General features: G+C 38.7%; 1 protein-coding gene across 2 annotated transcripts in view; it reads right to left on the bottom strand.

Moving 5' to 3' along the window:
- rad51d (RAD51 paralog D) overlaps positions 1-22,513 on the bottom strand; it is a 57,700-nt gene that overhangs the window by 25,455 nt on the left and 9,732 nt on the right. The window contains exons 2-3 of one of the 2 annotated variants that reach the window (XM_074672175.1): positions 22,045-22,112; positions 6,818-6,879 (exon numbers count right to left, since the gene is read on the bottom strand). In XM_074672175.1, coding sequence (XP_074528276.1) covers positions 6,818-6,879; positions 22,045-22,112 — 130 coding nt within the window. Of the gene's footprint in view, positions 1-6,817; positions 6,880-6,980; positions 7,533-22,044; positions 22,113-22,513 lie in introns of those variants that run through there. The other variant, XM_074672177.1, reaches the window with a different exon arrangement.

Below are 22,513 nucleotides of genomic sequence, written 5' to 3' on the forward strand. Positions count from 1 at the left end.
CTGTTTTCCAAACCCCCTACTACATACTACATGTGAATGTAGCATGCTGCCTTCTGCTTTTGCATTTAGTATGTAGTATGACTGTTCTGTTGGGTCTGTTTTGTAGTATACTACTCTGGTTTTTAGTTTTAGAAAGTGGAGCTACAGATGATGTTTTTATTTGTTTCCTTCATTATTAATCTACAAAAGAAATTATCGGTAGATCTTAAAACTTTAGTTTTTTGTGAATCATACCACAGCAGAATTATCATATCTGATTTTTGACCTTACACTTCAAGTTACATCATTCATTTAAAATAAATCTGGAAGGGATTGACTTTTAATTTTTACAACTAGAAATGACAAGATTTATTGGTGTTTCTTTTGCATCACTTCACTGCTATCTCACAGACTGTCTAACGTTAGTGTTGTTGTATTGTAGTTGTAATGCCGACTCATTCCAGTAGATGGCAGTAATTCACCAAACAAAAAAATCGGAAAAAACGTAAATATAGCAGAATCGCAATAAATATTGAATTGTCACCCCCAAAAAATCGTAATGAATCGAATCGCGAGAATAGCATATCGTCTCAGCTCTAGAACTACTGGTGAATGAGGCAGTTTGGAAAATAGCCATTGACACTTGATTTGAGCCAAGGAGTCGATAGAAAAACCACTTCCATATAATCCATTTATGGTCTAAAAAAGGTGAATTTGTGGTTTATATGGGCTTTAATGAATTTGCAGAGGAAAAACCTCTTTTATAACAGGAAGTATCAAGATTTACAGGTGTTTCTCATGACTTCACTTCTATCTCATGGACCGTTAGTGTTGTTATATTGAAGTTATAATGCTGACTCATTCCAGTTGATGGCAGTAATTCACCAAAACCAGCCACCTGCTTAGACAAACAGTGTTAGCATCGTGCATTGTGGGAAACACTTTGCCAGGTAGACTGCTCCATTGCATACTAAGATTTCTAAGATTTACAGGTGTTTCTTTCACATCACTTCACTTCTATCTCACAGACTAACGTTAGTGTTGTTGTATTGTAGTTATAATGCCGACTCATTCCAGTACATGGTGGTAAGTCACCAAACCTGCCGCTCGCAAAGACAAACAGAATTAGCCCCGTGCAGTGTGGGAAACAATATGCCAGGTAGACTGGTCCGTTGCATACTGAGAAATTTTCCTGGATCAGTAGGACATCCGGGGATTTTTGGCCTTCTGCAGATTCTGTAAGTTTTTGCATACCACCTACTACAGACTGAGTTCTGGCCAAAACAGTAGGCACTGCTAGTAAATTATGATTCTGTGAAAGAAACTGCTGTTCCAGGAGTGTCTACTTTTGTTTTTTGTTTGTTTCCAAGATAATCAGGAAGGCGACACATCAACCCTTTCTGAATCATTGCAGAAAAAAAATAAACTTTTTACTGTCAATTATATGACCACCATATGCTAAATATTTTGGCTCTATTTACCAGATCAAGAAGCAGAAGACTTTAATTTTACCCTCTTAAATATCCCCCCACACACACACCTCTGACAGATGATAACGCTCTGATAAGCACCGTGACCCACAAACGGTCAAGTGTAGTTTAATGGGAAGACTTTTCTAGTTGCTCCTTATTACATTTGACCGGATTCATTAATGAATGTACCCTCCAGTGCAGGATGAGTCATCAAACATATTTTAACATTCAGCTAAGGTGGGGGAGGATGACCTTTAATGCTCATTTCCGACTACATTTGATGGTTACTAAATGACTTGAGAACAGTAAACAAAGAGGAAAAAGCATAAATTGGAAAATATATTTTTGTTTGTTGCTTCATTTTGAGTCATTTTAAACTTTTCGTTCAAACTCTCCTCCTCAGCGTTCAAACTGATGGAGTTATGAGAGAAAATCCAACCAGGTAATGAGTACTGTTGTTCAGCACAGTCCCCGTCTGATCTGCAGCTTTTTATGGGCTCAGATGTTTCATACTTTTCTCTAAATAGAAAAGAAGGTAGTACGTGATTGTGTGGAACTTTTTATTCATTTGCAGTAGTGTAGGTTTCCAGCAGTTCAAAGTGGTGACAGCGAGGAGTCGTCTTGTTAAGACTTTCTAGGAAATTGTGTGAAAAGTGTGTTCAGTTTTTAAAGTTTCAGGTGGAGAAAGTGGGTCTTGTTTTGCAACAGTTTCTCTGTGACTCTGTGCTTTCATTGTTCTAACTAGAGATTGGAAATGTGTCTGTTAAGATCCATATGTAGTCATTAGTAATCATCGATCTGCAGCATTACATTTACCCTGTAATAACTGAACTACATCGTTGCTTATTGTGAATCTTTGATCCTTTTATAGATTGTTGGGGGCTCTGTGGGCTTGAGTTTGACTATACTACTGTTATTTTAATTAGAGCAGCAACAAACAAAAGCAAACAAGGTGGCAGTAAAACAGATAAAATGAATTAAAGTTTCCGAGAGCGGCACACAGTCTTTTCAAAGACACTCAGATATGATATCTCGGCAAGCTGCGTGGTTCTCTATTTTTGCCATTTTCATCCTTTGGAAGAAAATGTGTGTAAGTAAAGAGGGGCCACACCTGACGTGAATTTGCGTCGAGATTACAAACAAAGTCAATGCAAAGATGCGTTGGACGCCGAATTGCCTGCACGGGTCATCACTTAATCCGACTGTGTTTTCCTCAGTGGAGTTTTGTCCTAAAAGATGCCTGATAGATAGGTGGAAGGACCAGGACAGGGGCAGAGTCAGGGAAAAGATGTAAGTTCTATGCGGTCCTCTCTTTCCTTCCTTATCCCCAGGGAGACCTCCGGGAACATGGGTCGGGGGGTCGATGATGAGGTCGCAGGGAACAGCCAGGCAGGGCCAGTGGGGGTGGATTACCAGGGAGAGGCAGCAGGCCTTGATTGCAATCTCCAAAGCTTTCACACACTCTCCTGTCATGCTTTTGAAAACACTGCTCATTGTCTTTCAGATGCGCTTTTGGGCTTTCCGTCTTTAAATGAGCGGGATCTCTACTCTGCCTGCACAGTGACGCATGTCAGCCCCTCAGATTGTCAAAATAGTCAAGCGTCCAGACTCCAGCGTTCACGCGTCACAGACGTGATGTGCATTTAAATTTGAAAATTTGCGTTCGGTGTGGCCACGGCATTAGAGATTCTGTTTACTTCTTATTGAAATAGAATCACATTTGCAAGGAACATGCATTTGTGGGATGAGCAGCAGGGCTGAGTATGTGGGGGGGATTTGCCAAATCTCCTCTGCCAATGCCGAACAGCTTATTTTATCAGGCACCCGATTGTCCACACCAGGGGTTACCAGAAGCTCAAATCAAGAGTCAATGGCTGTTTTCCAAACTGCCTTCTACACTAAAAGTGCCTACTATTTTGGCTGAAAAATTAGAATCTGCAGCATGCCAGAAATCTCCAGATGTCTTACTCATCCAGGAAAATTTCTCAGTATGCAACGTACCAGTCTACCTGGCATACTGTTTCCCACAATGCACATCGCTAATGCTGTTTGTCTAAGCAGGTGGCAGTTTTGGTGAATTACTGCCATCTACTGGAATGAGTTGGCATTATAACTACAATACAACAACACTAATGTCAGATGGTCTATGAAATAGAAGAAGGGTGACCAGGTGTCCCGCTTTGCACGGGACTGCACAGCATTTTAACCACTTTTCCCACGTCCCCCAAAATAAGACGATGTCCCGCATTTGATCGGCTCTTGTCTCCAAAGTGTGGCAGTCTCTTTTCTAAAATCATAATTTTCATCCAATAGCTGATAGAGGACTATTGCCATAACATTTGTCTGTGGTCAATCAAACGTACATGTGGTGTCAGGAGTTTATTGACCTGTCACCTGCGTCCTCCTGACCTCCGAAAAACAAAGGTAAAAGCCACCAAACTGCAGATTTTGGTCAAGAAACATGAAATTCCTGGGAGAAAAAGGAGCTGCTAACATGTTTATTTAAGTTTGAAACCACAGCGAGTGTTTAAGGATCTCAATCAGTTATTTCTCCGCTCCACATGGAGGTGAGTATGATGCGGAGCGACACACGTCATGATGTTAAACCTACAGAAACAGCCTGCGCAGAAAGTTAAAATGTCATCACCTCGTGCCTTTTTGTTTTATTGCACACAGACTAATTGACCTTCAAGAGCTGGGAAAAGTTGAGTTATTAATAGATTTTATGAGTATCATTTTCCTGTGACAAATGCGTTTCCTTGTCTTTTGAACAGGAAAAATGTCATTGAAGGGAGGAAAAAAAAACCAAAACAAAAACGCATATGTGCATACTGTGTGCTACCAAATCAAATTGTTGATATTTATATAATTATAAGCTTGGCCTCATTAGAAATATTAATGTTTCAGGGTTAGATGGACTTTAATCAAAACTTTAGTCTATGTTTTTGTGTTGTAGAGACATGTTCCACATTGTCCCGCACAACACACTCCTTGTCCCACATGTGGCTCATAAGCACCTGGTCACCCTTGATAGAAGTGAAGTGATGTGAAAAAAACACAAGTAAATCGTATTACTTCCAGTTGTAAAAGAAGCATCAGCTTCTGCAAATTCAGAGGTGGTTCTTCCAACTGTGTGGAATTTGATCCTCCTTGCTGTGAGGCAGCATCGCTAACTAGAGCACCACCATACAGCCCACATTACCTAATCGTAATGTGCCACTTTAACCAGACACAGGTGACATACAACAGCACAGCATTAGAAGATATTGTCTGTTTTCTGTGATTGAACAAACATAGCAGAACATCATGTCTGGAGTGAGTCTGGAGTAGTGTTGTTGAAAGGTTTTTGCAGCTCTCAGACATTTTAGTCAACAAACTTCTCAGAGATGTCTTAAGCACATGGAGCAGCAGGTGTGCAGACAGATAACAGCTTTTTAACTGACAGACAGAGTGAAATTATGTGAAATGGGCTTTAATTAAATTTTAGTAAGATAAGATTCTCATTGCATGGTCTGAGGGAGGTGGACTTATATACCAGGAATTAGTCTCTAAGCGGTATTAAAGTGTTCTTTAAGGAATATGTATGTGAGTGCAAAAAAACTTTGAATTTCTTTGGGTGAAGTTCTTTTTTTTTTAAAGCCTTTTCTGTGTTTGTACCGCCCACACCAAGCAAGGCAAAATCCCACAGTGATGATGGTCTACTGCATCAAAACACACTGTCTCTGTTGCATGAAAAATGCACCTAAGAGGAAAATATTATAATGTTGTCAAGCCCAGCTGTCAGGAAAATGAGCATTTACAGCTGTTAAGCAGACTTACACTCTGATTAGTCTCTTTTTCAGAGCAGAGAAAAAGATCTCTGACAGAGTTCATGTCAAAAAGAGGAGATTTATTTGGGGATGTAAGGCAAATCTGTTGGGTATCAATTAGTGGGAGTGCTGGCGCCCCAGTTTGGGATGAGAGCTCTTCAGATGGGTGTGTTTTTAAATAAAAATCCTGCCTTGTGCAGTTTTAATTGAACTTCTGCAGCAGCTCGCCTGTCTGTCAGATAAGCCTGTCAGTTCAGATGACCTAACACTGACCTCCTGGCTGCTGTAATGTGTGCACACAACACAAGTTTGAATCAACAGCAGGAGACTGATGGACCATAGGGAGTCTGGTTATCAGCTCAGGGGGTGCCTGCAGGCTGAACACACTGGACAGGAAATCCAGATCAGGCTGAACCTGCTGCAGGCAGCAATGGGCAGAGGAATAGTGTAATGATCCCATGGGGAGGAAAAAACTTCTATTTAGTCTATGATCATCTCTGTAGCTGTTAACTGAATTAACCTTTGCAAAGAGTGAAAGAGGCAGGAGGATAAAACAATAAACTCACAACAAATTTTGATTATATGCAGAGAAAAGAGCTTGAAGATAAACAATACTGGCCACAATCTTCTCGACTTTTTCTCCTACTTTAACAGGTTTGTTCACCCCTCAGGGCATTACAAAACTGTTTCCTATCCATGGCCATGTTGAGGATGTATCTCTAACCGCAAGGACTTCAGTGCCCCAGCCACCCACACAATAATTCACTGCTTCACACATTTATCTGAAAGGCTCTTCTGAGACTCTTTTGTGGTTATTTGCACTTTAATATCTGAAAAGTTTGGTAGAAAACATTATTTACAATCCTGAAAAAAAGCTCATTTGCTCATAAGGTCAGAACTGGGTTAGACTAACTGTCTTTAATATTGTCTGCTCACCGCACGCCTCTTGATGTTTTTCAGATTTGCTTTCCTGGATAGACACACTTGAAGCACTTATTCTAAAAAGTGAATTGAAAAGCACTTATCAAATGTCGGATTAGTTTTCCGTTGCATCTTCAGAAATAACAAGGACCAAATACATGCTATTACAGCTGTGCAATATCAAAAGGTACACATAGAGAATTTGAGCTTTAACCTTGAATTGCACACATCTGTCCTTGCTTGGCAACCACATAATCTGGCTCATAGCACCAGATTACTTACTACTTAATAGCATACTTACTAATGACATATTTTTGACTGTATCCCATGTAATACATACAATTTTGTTGTGATACATGTGGAAACAAGTGTTTTTGAGATCAGGACAGTACAGGTCAGACTCATGAAATCTTACTTCAGGCATCTTTCACTTTCATGACATATAGCCTGAAATAGACTGAAATATTGAAATGAGTATTCACTTCTGTGATTCTATGTTTCAGTGAGGATATATAATCATTTCATGCATTTTCATGGAGCATAAATGAATCCTGAATCTATGGGTGTGACATGCAGCTTTCAGGTTTCTTCACCTCACTTACAGAGAGATATTTTATTCATGAGTGATATAAATACCTTGTACGACACGGAGCATTTCTGAGCCAGTTCCTCGATGTCAGATGAGACCAGATCTTCCACTGTTACAACAGAAAACCACGATAATTAGCCCTTGTCTGGTTTTAAATCATGGAGCCATTCACAGTTGCACACACACACACACACACACACACACACTGACCTGTCTTGATGTCAGCAGCTCGCAGGTCTCGTGCTAAACCTGCATCTAGTCCAGGACACATCCCTTCTCTCAGGACCACCATAGTGTCACATAGTTATACAAATACAATTAAAAATGAAGTAATGACTCAAATACAGCTTCTTGTTTACTCCAAGAGTGATGAAACTGCCACTTGTCAAGAAACCTCTACTCCGCTGCAGTTGTTTTTAGCTTTGCGGCTAAGTTTTGAAGCTAACTTCTTAACCTGTTCGAACGGTCTAGAAAGTTCTGCTAATCCCCCTGAGACGCATTCAAAGATGGCCGCAATACATCCGAGTCGCGTTTACAAGTAAAAAAAAATTAAATATGAAATCAAACTTTTTCGACTTGCACTTCAAAGATGCACACGCGGATTTGTTTCCGACTCGTACGAAGGTTCCAGCATCCTGCTTGCCGTAGTAAAATTATCCCGCTATGGATTTTGGGTAACGTAGTGCATTTTTTCGAAGTCTCTACTTCGTCTTTGATACAATATTTGTTTATAAATAAATGGCATGAAAAAAGTCTAGATTGCTTACTTATAATTATTTTTGGACTGTTTTTTGAAATCAAACGTTCAATAAAATTTGTCAATCAAAAAATAAAATGTTTCTTGTTGTTTTTTTTTCCTAATTTGTTTACAGAAACAATGCACAATAGGCAAGGCAAGGCAAGTTTAATTATATAGCACATCTCAGCAAGGCAATTTCAAAGTGATTTACAGCAGATTAAAAATTACAAGAGACAATGAAACAAAATTTAAACAAACAAACAAACAGATTATTAATGAACATTTAACAAATGATTCCATTTGTAGTACCTGGTCAGATGTTTAAATAGGCTACCAATGAAGAACAAAATAAATTGGTATAAATGTATATTTCTAAAAATAAATAATAAAGATCAAAAGAAAAGAAACTAAGTTAAAAAGCAGCCTGACACTATTTTTTAGCAAGTAATAGCCATATGTCCATATAGTGTACATGTATTTATCTGATTTGTTAATTCACATGCCCAGATAAATGGTGATATTGACTAACAAAATCAAAACTGCCTTTCACTCAGCACCAAGGAAAGTATTTTTTCTTTTATCTTTGTATTGCTCTTTTAGTTGCCAGGTATATGTGTTGAATTATCACCTCAAACCATTAAGTCTCTCAATAACACATGCACAGTAATTACAGCTTTTATTCATAGTGACACTGCAAATAGAATAACTGATACAGTATGTCTTGGTATAGGAGAAAAAATCATAAGAAAATGTGCCCTATGATCTGATGTAATGTCAAAAAATAAAAGTGAACAATAAAGTCACCCAAGCTCTATAAGTTACAAATTGATCAATTAGTTACACAAACCACCTCAGCATAGTTGAATCAACAATTTCAAGGTTGGTATCTGGTATATAGTATCACATTTAAAAGCGGTGATATGGTTACAGCGTTTAACTTCTTAATATACAGCTTCTTTGATCTTTTATTGACATTCTAATTAAGGCATGAATGAAAAAAACGACTTTCAGGTGTCATCTTGTCCCCTGCATTCCCTCCCTCCCTGTCTCTTTGGGGGAGCAGAGGTGAGTGGTTGTGCTACTTTAAAAGCAGAGTGCACTAAGATTGACTTCTGACTGGACAATAGTTGATTGTGAAACTCAGTTACACACTGATCCTGAAGCTCCTCGTGTCATTTCTCAGTTTGTCACCTCTCTCAGCTTCAGCCTCAGACAGATTTCTATCAGTAATTTCAGACACCGTTGTGAGTGGTTCTTGGAGTGGCAGTTTTGTGAATTGGAGCTGTCGTTTTCCACTTACACCTTCTTTAGCCAATATTTATTTTTCCAGCAAGAGTGCCCTCGAACAAAACAGTGAACTCAGCCAGCCATCAAGTTTTCATTTCAAGATGAGATCTTCTTTTAACTTCATTCCAAATTTTGTGTAATCTTTTTGTCGGCGTTGGCTTAATTGCTTTTCTTGTTCAAGCTTGAAACTTTATTTTAAATTACCTGCTTTAAAAATAACAAGGATTCATTTGATCTGATACAGTGAGGGGGAAACGAGATACAAGAATAAAACCATCCTCTGCAGGGATCAACAAAGAATCCTGTAATAACCATTAACATGCTAATATATTCTACTCTGATGAATTGTATTAGACAGGTGGATAAAGAGCTGATTCTGTGTTAATTGCATGACTTTACCTGAATGTAATGAGGTTCTCTGCTTTTTTGAAGTTTTGGATGAAATCTTGCCACATGTGCTGTGCTGTTATCTTTTATTATTTTTTTATTTCCAGATGTAATCCCATCTCATTTAAGACTCAGTTTTATATAATCTTAATCCGCCATGAGCTGAGCACTTTGCAGCATTTAGCGAGTGGCAGCAGAAAGGAAAAACTTGCTGCTCCTGCTCTGAGTGAGATTGCAAATGATGGCATTAGCAGGTGATGTAACCATGTGACCCATTTAAAGTGAAATGCTTGTGGTTTGTTATTGAAGCAGTTTTTCTTTTGTGACTAAATTCATTTAATAACCTAATGGAAAAGATAATTATGTGGTTGAGTGGTTAGCACTGTTGACCCTTTACAACAAGCTCCAGATTTGGATAGCTGACTCATTTCTTGCGTACTATCATTTAATTGGAAAAACAACTACAACAGACAGGAAGAGCGAACCCAGTAGCAAGGTGGTGCTGAGTTAAAACTGTGACGTTGGTCTGAATCTGGCCTCGGCGCTGTGTTGCTATTGTGAGTGATGATAGAAAGATACCAGGTTTTATCTGGTTCCGTTTTTTTTGTTCAAACATTCATCATTATTACTATTATTATTATTATTATTATTATTATTATAATTATAATTATTTATTATTATTATTATTATTATTATTATTATTATTATTATTATTATTATTATTTGTTTATTTGTTTATTTATATTTCTAAATCCTTTATTTCAGTCTTTGTTTAAAAGCTGGGTTGGAAAAAATGTTCCTGTTTTTCTCCAGCAGAGGGTGAATTGTTTTTCTTTGACTATCTAGTAATGTGACGTCAGAGATCCCACAAATAATTCCTAAAAACTGACTCACATGTGAGGAGCAATTTTTATTTTATTTTATTTATTTATTTATTTATTTATTTTATTTTATTTTATTTTATTTTATTTTATTTATTTAGTTTTTTTTTTTTTTTTTTTTTGGGGGGGTGGGGGGGGGGGGGGTATAGCTCCTGATGTAGTCTATAGAAATCATTATAGTCATATAACTTTTTTCAACATTGGCTGGTGTTAAATAAATGAACTAAAAATTGCTAAAAATTTGAATTATCAAAGAATTGCTATTTGAATGGAATCGGCAAAGACAAACAAACAAAAAAAGAAATAAAACTGTGAGAAAAGCAAATCACCCCAGTCCTAATTTATCATCCCAGCCCTGATATCTGACAGTCGAGGCAGGGGAAGTTTTTCCTTGCCATTGAAACTTGCTAAATGCTGCAAAGTGTTTTTTCTGTTAATAACATTTTATTGACATTAATGTTTTTGCAAAGTTGCTTGAGATAATAATTGTTACAATTCGGCGTTATACAAATAAAGACTAACTGTCTGATTGATTGATTGATTGATTGATTGATTGATTGATTGATTGATTGATATATAACCTTTAAAAACATGGTTTTTAAAGGAGTTTAACAAACAAGAAAAATGCACATATGAATAAAGCCAGAACTTAAGACACAAAAAAACCCAAACCAAATACAACAACAAAGAGGAAAACTGATATTTAAAACTAAAGTGAAATAGTGACTTAACACAGGAACAAAGCAACATGAATTGAGACCAGGAGAACCAAGAACCAGACATGCACTGATCGATCAGTGCCGATTTCCTTAATTTTGGGGAATCTGTGATCGGCCCATCCTTACATATGAAACTGATCTTATACACCTCCAGGAAGGTGTAACAGCCAGCCATTTTTGCTTTTTGCTCTGAGAACTTTATTGGTTGTTTAACTTAAAACATTAAGATTTTATTGTTTCACGGGTATTGTTCAATGATTTTCGATACAATAAGATTGGAACATTGAAGGTATATGCTGTCAGTTATAAAAAATTTAAAAATAAAAATCGGTCCAAATTGTTATCGGTCCAAATCGGTATCAGCAGATCAGGCTTTTTAAAGATTGGTGATTGGTGATTGGCCAGAAAACTGAGATTGGTGAATTCCTACCAAAGAATATCTTAAAGCTGAAGAAAGTAGGTTGGTAAATGAGAAAAGCAAGGAGATTAGAGTATTTAAAATGGAAAGATAAAAATACATAAGATAAATTAACAAGTATACAGGACAAGGTAGTAGTAAAATAAGTAGTTACATAGATTAATCAAAAACTGGGTCCATAAAAAGCCAGAAACAGTCAATTAAATAAATGCAGTGACATGACAATAGGAGGTTAAAGGGAGAAAAAAATAAATAAATAACGCAAGATGCAACTGAAACTATTGTGGCAAAACTGAAGGTGTGTAAGAGATGGAGTTTCACTACAACACCACAGAATATAAACAGTCTTCTGTCCTGAGCAAACTTTACTCAGCTGGTTGAAGTGGTATAAAAAAATCATACAGGTAGTGATCTTCAAGGCAGGCTGGGATGACTCATCCCTTTCATCTTGTTGTCAAACGGGCTGAATATGAACATTTCTGCAGACCAAAGGGGGTCAGTCAGATATCCACTTGGCTGTTAACAGAATGAAAGGTTGCCATGTTAACTGATGTCTGTTTTCTGGCAAAAATTCCTGTGAGAATGAAAGTCGACGCCTGCTTTGTCATGTTTCTCAAACCCTAAAAAAAGACAAACAAGAAAACATTGTCAAAGTTATTTATTCTGGGTGCAGCCTGTGAGACAGAACTGAAGATTCTCCAGATTTAAAAGACTTTATTTGATAAAAGGCCGGCTTCAACAATTGAGCTCACAGGCCCTCTGACTGCAGGTTGATAACATATTGAGAAAAAATGAAGAGCCAGCACCACCTCTGCTCTACCTTCAACACCCCTGGTGAGCTGGGATAAATAATTCATGTTCCAGTTTGAAAAGACTTCAAATGGCTCCAATATTTGATGTGGAAACAGTCAAAAGAAGACAGACAGCTCAGAGAATCAACCAGAGAAAACGGTGGCACAGCCCAATTTTTACCAAACGAGATCATTCTCAACAAAGTCAGCTTTATTGACTGTTTGCTTTTCACAAATACTCACCACAGCCATCAAAGTCTTCACATTAAAACACAACTTAACACTTTCAGGGTGAGTCAGGACTGTTGTTTGAGGCTGTCAGTGAATACAAGCTTTAAACAGAGAATGTGAAGATTTTGGGGTGAGATTGTTGCTTTTCCATTAAAAAAAAAAAAATGAAGAAAAAAACAGATCTTTGCCAAGACTTGAGAAGCTGCTCTTGGAAAGTCAGTCGTAAAAAGCAGTGATTTATTTTGGCTCTGAGAAATTGGAGACTTTATAACATCAGCTTTTTTAAGCTTGTGTTCATAAAATAAATGCTGCTAAGACTTTGGAATCATTTTAAACTTGAACTCAGTCTGTAAGAGGTGGTTTTCTGATTCCTCATATTTTTAACATCGATATAAAGTAACAATGCTGGAAATTTGGACACAACAAGTGCAGATTTTCAAACCTTTACATAGTCATATCTGTCTGTAAAATGATCAGAACAGGGTGTTTGAAAAAAAGCACAAGATCTTCTTGAGATATTTACGAGATCTTTACGAGATCTTGCTAAAATGACTATGTCATCACTGAAGGATTTTCTTACGGGTGTATGACATGTTGGAATAGGGGGCCTTAAACACCAAGGTCCGGCAAGGGAACCGGCCAATCAGAGGGAAGGGGGTTTGTGGAGCTGGGAGCCTTAAAGAGACACTAGCTAAAACAAAGCAGCTGAAATAAAGGTTTTCTAAAACACAAGTGAGACAAAAATAAGTAATGACGACATGACGTGTGAACCATGTGCAAAGTACATTAATTTCTGATATGGACACCTTATAGAGGGATTATTTGTTTATCAACAACGCTGGATGCGCACACAACTTGGGTGCAAGAAAAAATTCAGAGTATAATGGTTTGTCAACCGACGTGGAGGAGTTAACCTCCAAAAATGCATTTTTAAACTAAATATCAGCACTTATAGGGATGGTAAGTCTCCCAGGTTTGTGAAATAGCAGTTAGTGGACAGAAGAGATCAGCAGGGACGGATATTAGGTGGATAGACAATTTTAGAGGGGAAATACGGCGTGTACCCAGAGAGCAATTTAAACACACAACCGTTACTCAATGCTCGCATTATCCATGGACACTACCAGACTGTGACAGACGAGAACTACGTTCAGAGAATTGCACCACATTAGATAAAGATGGCACATTTAATTGTTTTCCCCTAGACATCGCTGGTGTTTCAGGGTAAAGTGTGACCCTGTTAACTGGCGACTCTCAGCCGTTAATCAACAATACTGTTGGCTGAGAGCCACCAGTTAGCATGGTCACTATCAACTCTAAAACACCGGTTGCTCTGTGACGGTCAAAACTGTATAGTATCGTTTCTAAAAACTGACCACAGAACAACCGTACACTTTTACGCTGTTAACAGGTTGAATTTAGTGCTTAAAAAACGCTAACTCGTCTGAATGAATGGAGCTAAACGCTGCTCTTGTGATGCGTGCACACCTTTATGATGACGTGGACTAATAATCCCTCTATACTATGATCACTTACGGAAGAAATACATATTAAATCAATTATTAACACATTAATGTTGTTTTTTTTAGCATTAAATTTGCAAGTTTTTCACAAGAAGCGGCTGAGTAGACTATTTATCATCTCTTGTTGTGACGTGTTGCCAAGGTAATTGGCTCTTGCCACAGAACCTGCAGCTCGATTGGCTGCAACCATGATATCAGGCTTAATCAGTGGAGGGAAGTGAGATGATTGCTTAACATTATGTTTCATTTAGGAAATGCATCCCTTGCTGCTTGTGTTTGTCCAGAAGGTGATGTGAAATTTTGTTTCAAAGCATCAAAAGCCACAGGTAGTTTCCTTACAAGAAATTCTATCCACAGTTCACCCTGATCATTAAATAAACTGTGAAATCAGGTATGTACATAATGTTCTGAGTTTCTGTTGCCACGGTTACCAGCTAGTGTTTGAGCCAGTGAAGTAATTCAGAACAATCAGGCTACGTCTACAACATGTTTTAACGGACACACTGCAGCCAATCAGAATCAAGGAATTACCCAGATCATAATTTTTTTTTCAAACAGTAAATCATGTTACAGGGGAACCAGAGGGACAGAATTGAGACATGAAAAATGGCACAGCATCTCTCTTTAAGGATTCTCTTATATACTTCTTTATCACTTGATCTAAACAGATGTGATGACACCTTTAAGGCTGGATTCAGACCCTATGATTCAGACTAGGTAGGTAAACTGGTTTTATTCTACAAAGCATTTCAGAAAGTGCACCAGGAGGATCCCTAATGCATTCCCGTTCCTAAGAAGAGCTTCAATGAAGTGAATCCTTTGCATCATCTGCTGCCAAAAGCATTACAAGAAGACTAAATACAATTTTAATCATGCAAGCCCAACAACAAATGTAAAGTGGTACGTCTGGGGAGCGTGAACTGTGTAGGCGTCTCCACTATTTCAGTACTCTTACACTTTGAAGCAGAAGCGGGAAGCACAAAAGAGCTGGGGAAAGCAGATCATGTATTAAAAATCCAGAGCTGTGATTAAAGAAGTGTGAGGAGGAGTTTCTACTGAAACTGTTGAAAGGAGAATTAAAATGGACACCACAGGTGTACACCAAGTTCTGTCTTTGTAAGATTACACACTCTGCATTAATCATATTGATGTCATCTTAAAACTGGACTTTCCTGTACCATTCAGAAAGAATCTGGACGATTTTAAAGGATGTCTAACTATAGTAACAAACTAAGCCTCTCATGAAGCAAAGTCATGTTAGGTTCTCAGATCAAGAAAGTGCATAACATGAAGAAAGAAGGTTTAATGTTTATATCCAAAAGCTTGACTCCCCTTAGATCCTCAATGAAAGCATGTCCTTCAGAAAACATGTGAGGGAAAATATTTTGCTGGAAGGTTAAAAGGAAGCTGTGATCGTCAGCATTAATTAGCTCCAGTAGCCCTAATGTATCTACATATGTCTTAAAGCTGCAAAGAAGCTGAGTACCAACCACTCTAAAGCAAAGCAGAGACATGTGCGGTGTTTGTGCCGAAAGGAGTCATACTACCTAATGCTCCCATGGTTTTTCCTGTAAAGTTTTAAAAGCTGCTGATTATTCTTCATGTGATCTGCTGTGTTAAGGAAGCTCCAGGGATTTAATGAAGAGACAGGGAAGTTTTTCATACACTTTTCAGCAACTGACCCAAAAACTATGGTGGCCCGGTGGGTCGGATGATTTGCAAACCCCACAACATGAGTGCAAATGCCACAACACAATGGAAGCACAGCCACAGCATGTTAATGATTGTCGCATTTTAACTGCATTAAAGCTATATTTTTCGTAGCTGAAGGTAAAAAAGAAAACCATCATTTACTTACTTTCACAACTATTCTGTGTCCGTTGGGGTAACTGGTTTTCAGCTGTTTCATCAACAATATCTACTTTGATTTAAAAGACCACCTGTCATGGGCGACTCTTGTCTATTTTTGTATTTTTTTGTATTTTTCTTGCTTTGCATTCTGGTTGTCACTTCCTGTTTTATTTTTTAGCCTTACCTAATCTTTCTCCTGTCTTTCCCTGTCATCAGTCATACTTGTTTAGTTAGTTTTGTTGTTCTTTATCACTTCTGGAGTTTTTTATGTCGGTCATAGGTCACTGGGCGTGTAAGCCGGATCCTGAAAGCAGCAGCTGTTAAATAATAGCGTGACGCCGTAGGAGCGTGACACAGTTTACCCTGCCAATAAATCCAATAAAGAAGGAAAACGTGACACAGAGCATAATTGGAAGACATGCAGCATTTCGTCCTCTCTGTGATTGGCATGTAGCTTTTTGATACAAAGTGTAATCAAGCTTTGTGTCAGAGAAGACTGTGTGCCGCCAGGGGAAATGCAACCACAATCAGGGCAAGTGATGATTTTTTCGTCCAATCAACAGTCTGCAGTTTTGTAGCTCCACCTTCCGCGAGCGGATTGGTTCAGTCTGGCACCCGTACAAAAATGTCCCAAAAAGCAGGACGGCTCGTCTCGGTTAATTGGGGATCTGTCCTGGGATAAGTCAGTGGAAACTCCACAAAATGCGAGCCGTAACGAGATGAACCGAACCGGTCTGCTTGGTGGCTTAAGATGCGGGCCGTATTATAAAGTGCTACCTTTCACTCTTTTGCAAAAAAGAGGAGCAACATAGGCTCCATGCAGAGTGGGAAACAGCACCCTAAAACAACTTTTTCTGGTGCATCCTGAAGATTTTTCTGAAATTCTGGTTAATTTTGGCGTACCGCACATTTTGCTCTTTTCCCACTACATACTACATTTTGGCCAAATCAGTACACATTGCTGGTATAGAAGGTGGTTTTCAATAAGTATTTGCTACTAAAGCATTTCATGTTTCTTACAGTGTAGTGGTTCCTGTTTTATTTTGTAAGCTCTTGCTCCAAGCTGTTGTGTTTACTTCCTGTGTTTGTGTGTTCCTCTTTGCACCTTGTACCTGTTTTGTCTCCTCTGTGTCTGATTACCCTCACTCTCTGGCCTTTTCTCAAACTGGTTGCTCCCTTTCCCTGGTGGTGGCGAACAATAAACAGCTTCTCACTTAAGCCAGCATCTGTGCACATTCTCTGTTGGAGGGTCTAACAACCCACTTTCACACACTCAGGTGTTTTAGATGGCACTCAGTGTGGCAGAGGCTCCTCAGAAACACACCAACAAAGGAGAAATGTGAAGGGAGAAGCAGACACTGTCAGGAAAGCCCTTCTTCTGGAGTAAAGCTTTTATTTGGCCTTGTCTGCCTTTTTTAACTTCATTGTTTTGAAGTTTGTATTTTGGGTTTTCTTTTTGTTAAATTTTCAAGATGAGGTTTGTCAAAGAGTTAAGTTTCAGAGCAGAGTCTGAGACTTCTCCTCCAACCTCTGCACTTGGCATCAACATACCACTACAAAAGTGAAAGAGAGTTTCAAGATAAGCAAGTTTTGTAAGGCAAACCTGATTTCGAAGAAAGTCTCAGGGAGGCTTGAACATGAACTTAAATTAAGATGGTAATTTGCTCTGTGATGTTTGAGCAGAAGCTTGTTTTACCTTCACAAATCAGTGACCTGTAATTACTGAGGCTGCTGTGTGTTTCTTGTTTGAGGCAGCTTTGTTGATGAGGTCGGAGGGGTCGAAATGCAGATGGCATACCGCAGAGTTTGTTCTTGTTAGAGGCTGTAGCTATTTAACTGAGACATCTGTTTCACTCTGACCTCCACCCAAACAATATGGAGAAATGCATTTGGAAATAAGATGCACCAACTGTTGATCACGTTAGTTTCTCTTCACTTACAGACTTTGTGCTCCTTCTGCAGTGGACGAAGAAAAAACTTTGGGCTATAAGATCACATGTGGATGTAAAACTAGTCAGTTTCCATCCATCCATCCATCCCCCAGTTATCTTTTTCAGGTTGGAGCCTATCCCAGCAAACCAACAAAGATGTGTAAAAATATCGACATGGCAACATATCGCAATACTTTGACCTGTGATAAGATTTCAACTTTCAAAAGCTATGGTCTAAGATCTGAAACCCACTTTGGCTGATGCGACACATTTGAAAAACACAGCCGGCCCCCCCATCTCACTCACCCCCTCCCATCTGTGTTCCAAGATCCCGACCCCCAGCTCGTAACGCCCTACCTCGCCTCCTAACAACACGCCCCCTCCGCGATTAAAACCATAAACCGACTGTGGGTGAGGCTTTACCCTACTCCAAGTGTCTTCAGCAGCTCATATTACAATGCTAAAGCTGCGTGGCTAACTTATGCTAAAATCTATTGACAGAGCCTACCCGTTGTAACCAGCAACAGACTCTGCTTAGGCACAGACTAACCAGAGTTATTCAGCTGATATCTTCATTCGGCTGTCTCAGTGTCAGTCTTCAGTCCCAAATCCCTCTGAAATTTTTTTCCACCAGTTGTACATTTCTCCAATGTTCAAACTCCGTTGGCATCTGTATTGCTTATAATTCTTCCTTGCTTCAGCCTTTTCCTGGAAACTTTTTCGTTTTCTTCCCTTTGCTGTAGAGGGTAACAGTAACAGCTTCCTTTTTTTGGTCTTCTCTGGCTTCATGGCGCTTCAATAGCTGAGCAGCTAGCTGACGTGAGAGGGGTAGTGGGGAAGGACGAGGCGGGACCATGGGCTGGACGCTGCGGAGCAGGGTAGACAGGGGATTGGATGGACTCACGTACAAATCCGAAATGAGGGGAACAGCGGTTCGATTGGTCAATTATAATTCCATTTTGCAGCTGATGTACTGAATGGATTTTTTTTTCATTGTTTTCACTTTTTATATTGAGTAGATCGGACCATCAGACCGTGACAGCCTCATAAGCTGTGTTTTTTAAAATTACCAAGCTTCCAAATGGTAGACCATAGCTTTATTATTGAGAATTTTGTTAAACTGTAAAATTTGTATTTTAGGTGAGTTGGAAGTACAATACGCAGTAGATAGACATTTTGTGCACTATTAGATTTTTTATGAATAACATTTGTTACGCCATGTGACATTTATCAATTCTACCAACTGACCACGTCTTTCAACCAATAATTTCTTTGTAGCATTAATTTCATGTCACAGTAGTTTGAGTGACAAACTTGACACACTATATGTTTTCAAGTTAAGTGTATGTATGACACACTGCATCTGACTTTCATTATTACAAACACAATAAAAGAGAAAGGTTGTTTTCAATCAGAGTTGAGGCAGGTTTTAAGTGTCCATGTAAACAGCTCCTTTGTTGCAGTAAAATCAGCCAAAATATTAATAACTCTGTCACCTCTAGGTTATCTATACTCTTGCACTCCATTTTTCTATGAGGGACATTTTTTTTTTATTACAGCTTAATACAAAAAAACTGTTGATTTTAGTCACTTCAAAGGATAAGATTAGATCCAGTATTGTAATTAAGAAATCTTGGCATCACATATAGCCAACACTCTGCTTATGACAGCCACATGAAACAGCTCACTAGGTCAAGTTGCTTTGTTTGAGAAATATTAGTCATTAAGATGCTTTAATTCAACTCCTGAACTTGAGATGACAATACATGCTTTGAATTCCTGTGACTGAAATGCATTATGACTCTCTTTCTTCCTCTCAGCATGAAGCCTTTAGTTGCCTGAGGCTCAAAGCAGCAGCTTTGGCCCAGTCTTCACCCCAGACGCAGAGAAAGAGATTTACACAGAAACCCTGAGGGACTGGAAATGCTGCAGTAAGCATGCTAGGCCTGTAGTTGGTACTATAATCGTCTTGTTTAGGAGCAGCTTTTGGTAGCTGTCCCCTGGAGGGGAGTTGGGCCGATCATCTGGTGTATTGGGGAATCCTAAGTCCAAAGGTGGAGCAACAGATGCTCATTTTGTTGAAAGACAGTCGGCAGATTCAGCAGTTGAGCATTACACTTGCGACAGCTTGCGACAATCATTAAAAACAAGAGGTAAACCAGAGGCTGAAACAATACTTTTGTCTTTCATCCTACAACCGTTGTCGTGGAAACGGCCCCTGAGTCAAGCAAACAGTCTATGGATCATATCTCAGTAGTTTGGGCAAATATTTATCACACAGAAAGTGCTGATTGGCTGATAATGAGCCACCATTTCAGGCTCATTGGATCTTACTTTTTAAAAGAAAAGGTTGTTTTTGCAAAGTCTGAGGAATCAAAAAGTAAAAAAAAAACAGCTGTCATTCATTTAATATGAAACAGTTTCTACTGGTCTGGGTGGGCAAAGTTAATTTGTGTCACAATGAAAACCATGACCCTTTTCCATTTGTTGAACCAGTAGGGAGGCACGCATCAGGATCCATCAAACTGGCTGAATGGAAATGACAAAACTGAAAATCAACTGAAACGTAGGAAGGTCTCTGCTGCTGTGTAGCTGACACAAAAGGGTTCAAGAAACTATGAATAATGAACAGTTTAACCTATATTTTGAAAAAGTGTTATCCCATCCCTCTGTCTCCTTTCTTAGGCACAACTTTCCGCTTTTTCCTTCCATAACCAACTTAGTCAGGTTTGACCCCCATCTTAGCTTTAAACATCATATAACTCACATCTGCAAAACCTCCTTCTTTCACCTCCGTAACATTGCCAAACTCCGGCCGTCTCTCTCCCGTCCCGCTGCTGAGAGGCTCATCCATGCCTTTGTCTCCACTACTGTAACGCACTCCTCACAGTGTTGCCAACTTAACGATTTTAGCTATTTTTAGCAACTTTCTGGACCCCTCAGCGACAAAATTAGAGAAAAGTGACTAGCGACAAATCTAGCGACTTTTTTTTGGTGGTTGGCGGGATAACAGCAAAAAAAAAAACCCTGTTTTCTGTCTTTCCCCGTTCATGCATGACCAGCTGTACACTACGACACTACAGGCACTAGGACAGCTCAGTTGACAGGTAGACAGCCGCAGGCTCAGTCCCCCCCCCCCGTTGGAAAAAAACGATCTGGGGGCTTCTAGCAACTTTTGAGTGGGCCTATAGCTACTCATCGGGATCCCTGGCAAGAGCCAGGACTTAAAACCTTTTTTATTTTGCATTGCCTTTCCTGGCTGATTTTATTGTTGACTGTCTTTTACTGTTTTTACTATTTTTATCATTGTTTTTATTGTTTTCTTTTTTCTTTTTATTGTGCACTTTGAGATTTGTTCACAAATATAAAGTGTGTTATAAATAAAATGCATTATTATTATTACTATTATTATTATTATTATTATTATTATTATTATTATTATTATTATTATCATTATCATTATTATTATTATTATTATTATTATTATTATTATTATTATTATTATTATTATATTATTATTATTATTAATAATAATTATTATTATCATAAGTCATGAAAACTCAACTCTAAACTGAACCAATCAGGTTTTATTTTACTTTGTCTCCTTATTTGTGTACAAAGTGTTATTACCCACTAGACCCTGTTGCCTTTTTATCAACTTTACTTACACAGCCTATTTACCTTTCTTGTTCTAAACAAAACAGACAAGCATTACTATGAACTGTGCAGGAGGAGTGGAGCTGAATTAAAAGACAGTACAAGCAACTGTTCTCAAGGCGGCTCGTTGAGGAAGCGGCACAACCACTCTGCCTCCTCTGGTGATTTATTATACATATCGCGTAATGAATGTTTGTAGCATTTCCAGGCCATTTGCTTGCTAAAGATGGCCTCTTTAACTAGCAGGTAGCTTGCATTGTTTGATGATAGTTATCAATTATGGATGAAATTTATTGCTGCTTATTAAGAGTGCTGGAATTATTCATTGGATTCACAAGAGTGATTGATGTGATTGAGCGAGCCTGCAGTCCATCAACGCAGCATGAGCCTGACTCTTTTACGGCCTCAGCTTGGAGGACAGTTGTTGTCTCAATGGAAATATGGTTGAGTAGGTGAAACATTTACACATAAGGCTCGTCTTGCCTGAGCAGGTCTAGGCTGATGATCCGTCCATGGTGTTTCCTTTTAAAAGTCTCTTCTATGTGAGGTGAAGGCTGGTAAGAGGTATCCAAAAGCTTCATGTTTCCTCCTTTTTGCAGTAAAATAAAATGTCACAAGCTGTTCTAGGCTTTAAAAGGGCTCTTTAACCCTTAAATTGAATGAAAGGACTCTATTTTTCGCTTCTTTTAACAGAAGAAACTTTCCCAAGAGACTGAAGAGCTTTGTCAGAAACTCAGTGACCAAGGTCTAAGTGTCGACCCATGGGCATTATTTTGTCCCCATCACTGAGTAAGGGACACAATATCAGAAAATGTCAGAGCTCGCAGTTCAGAACATTTCTGATTGGTCAAGTACTTACGAACCCTGGAGGAGCAGAAAGTGGTTTGACCCTCTGAAAGTGATATCAGGTCACAGGTCCTCTTCCTCCTGTAACATATCAGAGTTGGCGGAGGAACTTTAGTGCAATGACTGGACTCCAAAGGAGAGGGCTGTGATGTTTCAAAGGAAGTACAAGGACTTAATAAAGAACCTTAAAACTGTCTGAGGATTTTAACATTCATTTACAGCACAAAAACCAAAAGTTTGATGAGTTTAACAGGCAGAAGTAAGTCTTTTTTTCCTGGAGAAGAGGATTTCTCTGATTTATTTTGTTGTAATGGTGGACAATGTAGCTAGACTGTTGAGGCAGAAGAGCAGAAGAAAGTTAAACAGGAGATAAACAGGAGGTTATCATCATTTTCATCCCAATCCACATGCAGCAGCTATGGCAAAATTACACCAGGTGCATCTCCAGTTCATCTCAAGTGAAACTGATAAGTTTCCATTCA

This window comes from Halichoeres trimaculatus, unplaced genomic scaffold (assembly GCF_033239565.1).
Source record: "Halichoeres trimaculatus isolate MK-OKI-2021-1 unplaced genomic scaffold, fHalTri1.1 fHalTri1_scaffold_6, whole genome shotgun sequence".
Taxonomy (NCBI): Eukaryota; Metazoa; Chordata; class Actinopteri; order Labriformes; family Labridae; genus Halichoeres; species Halichoeres trimaculatus.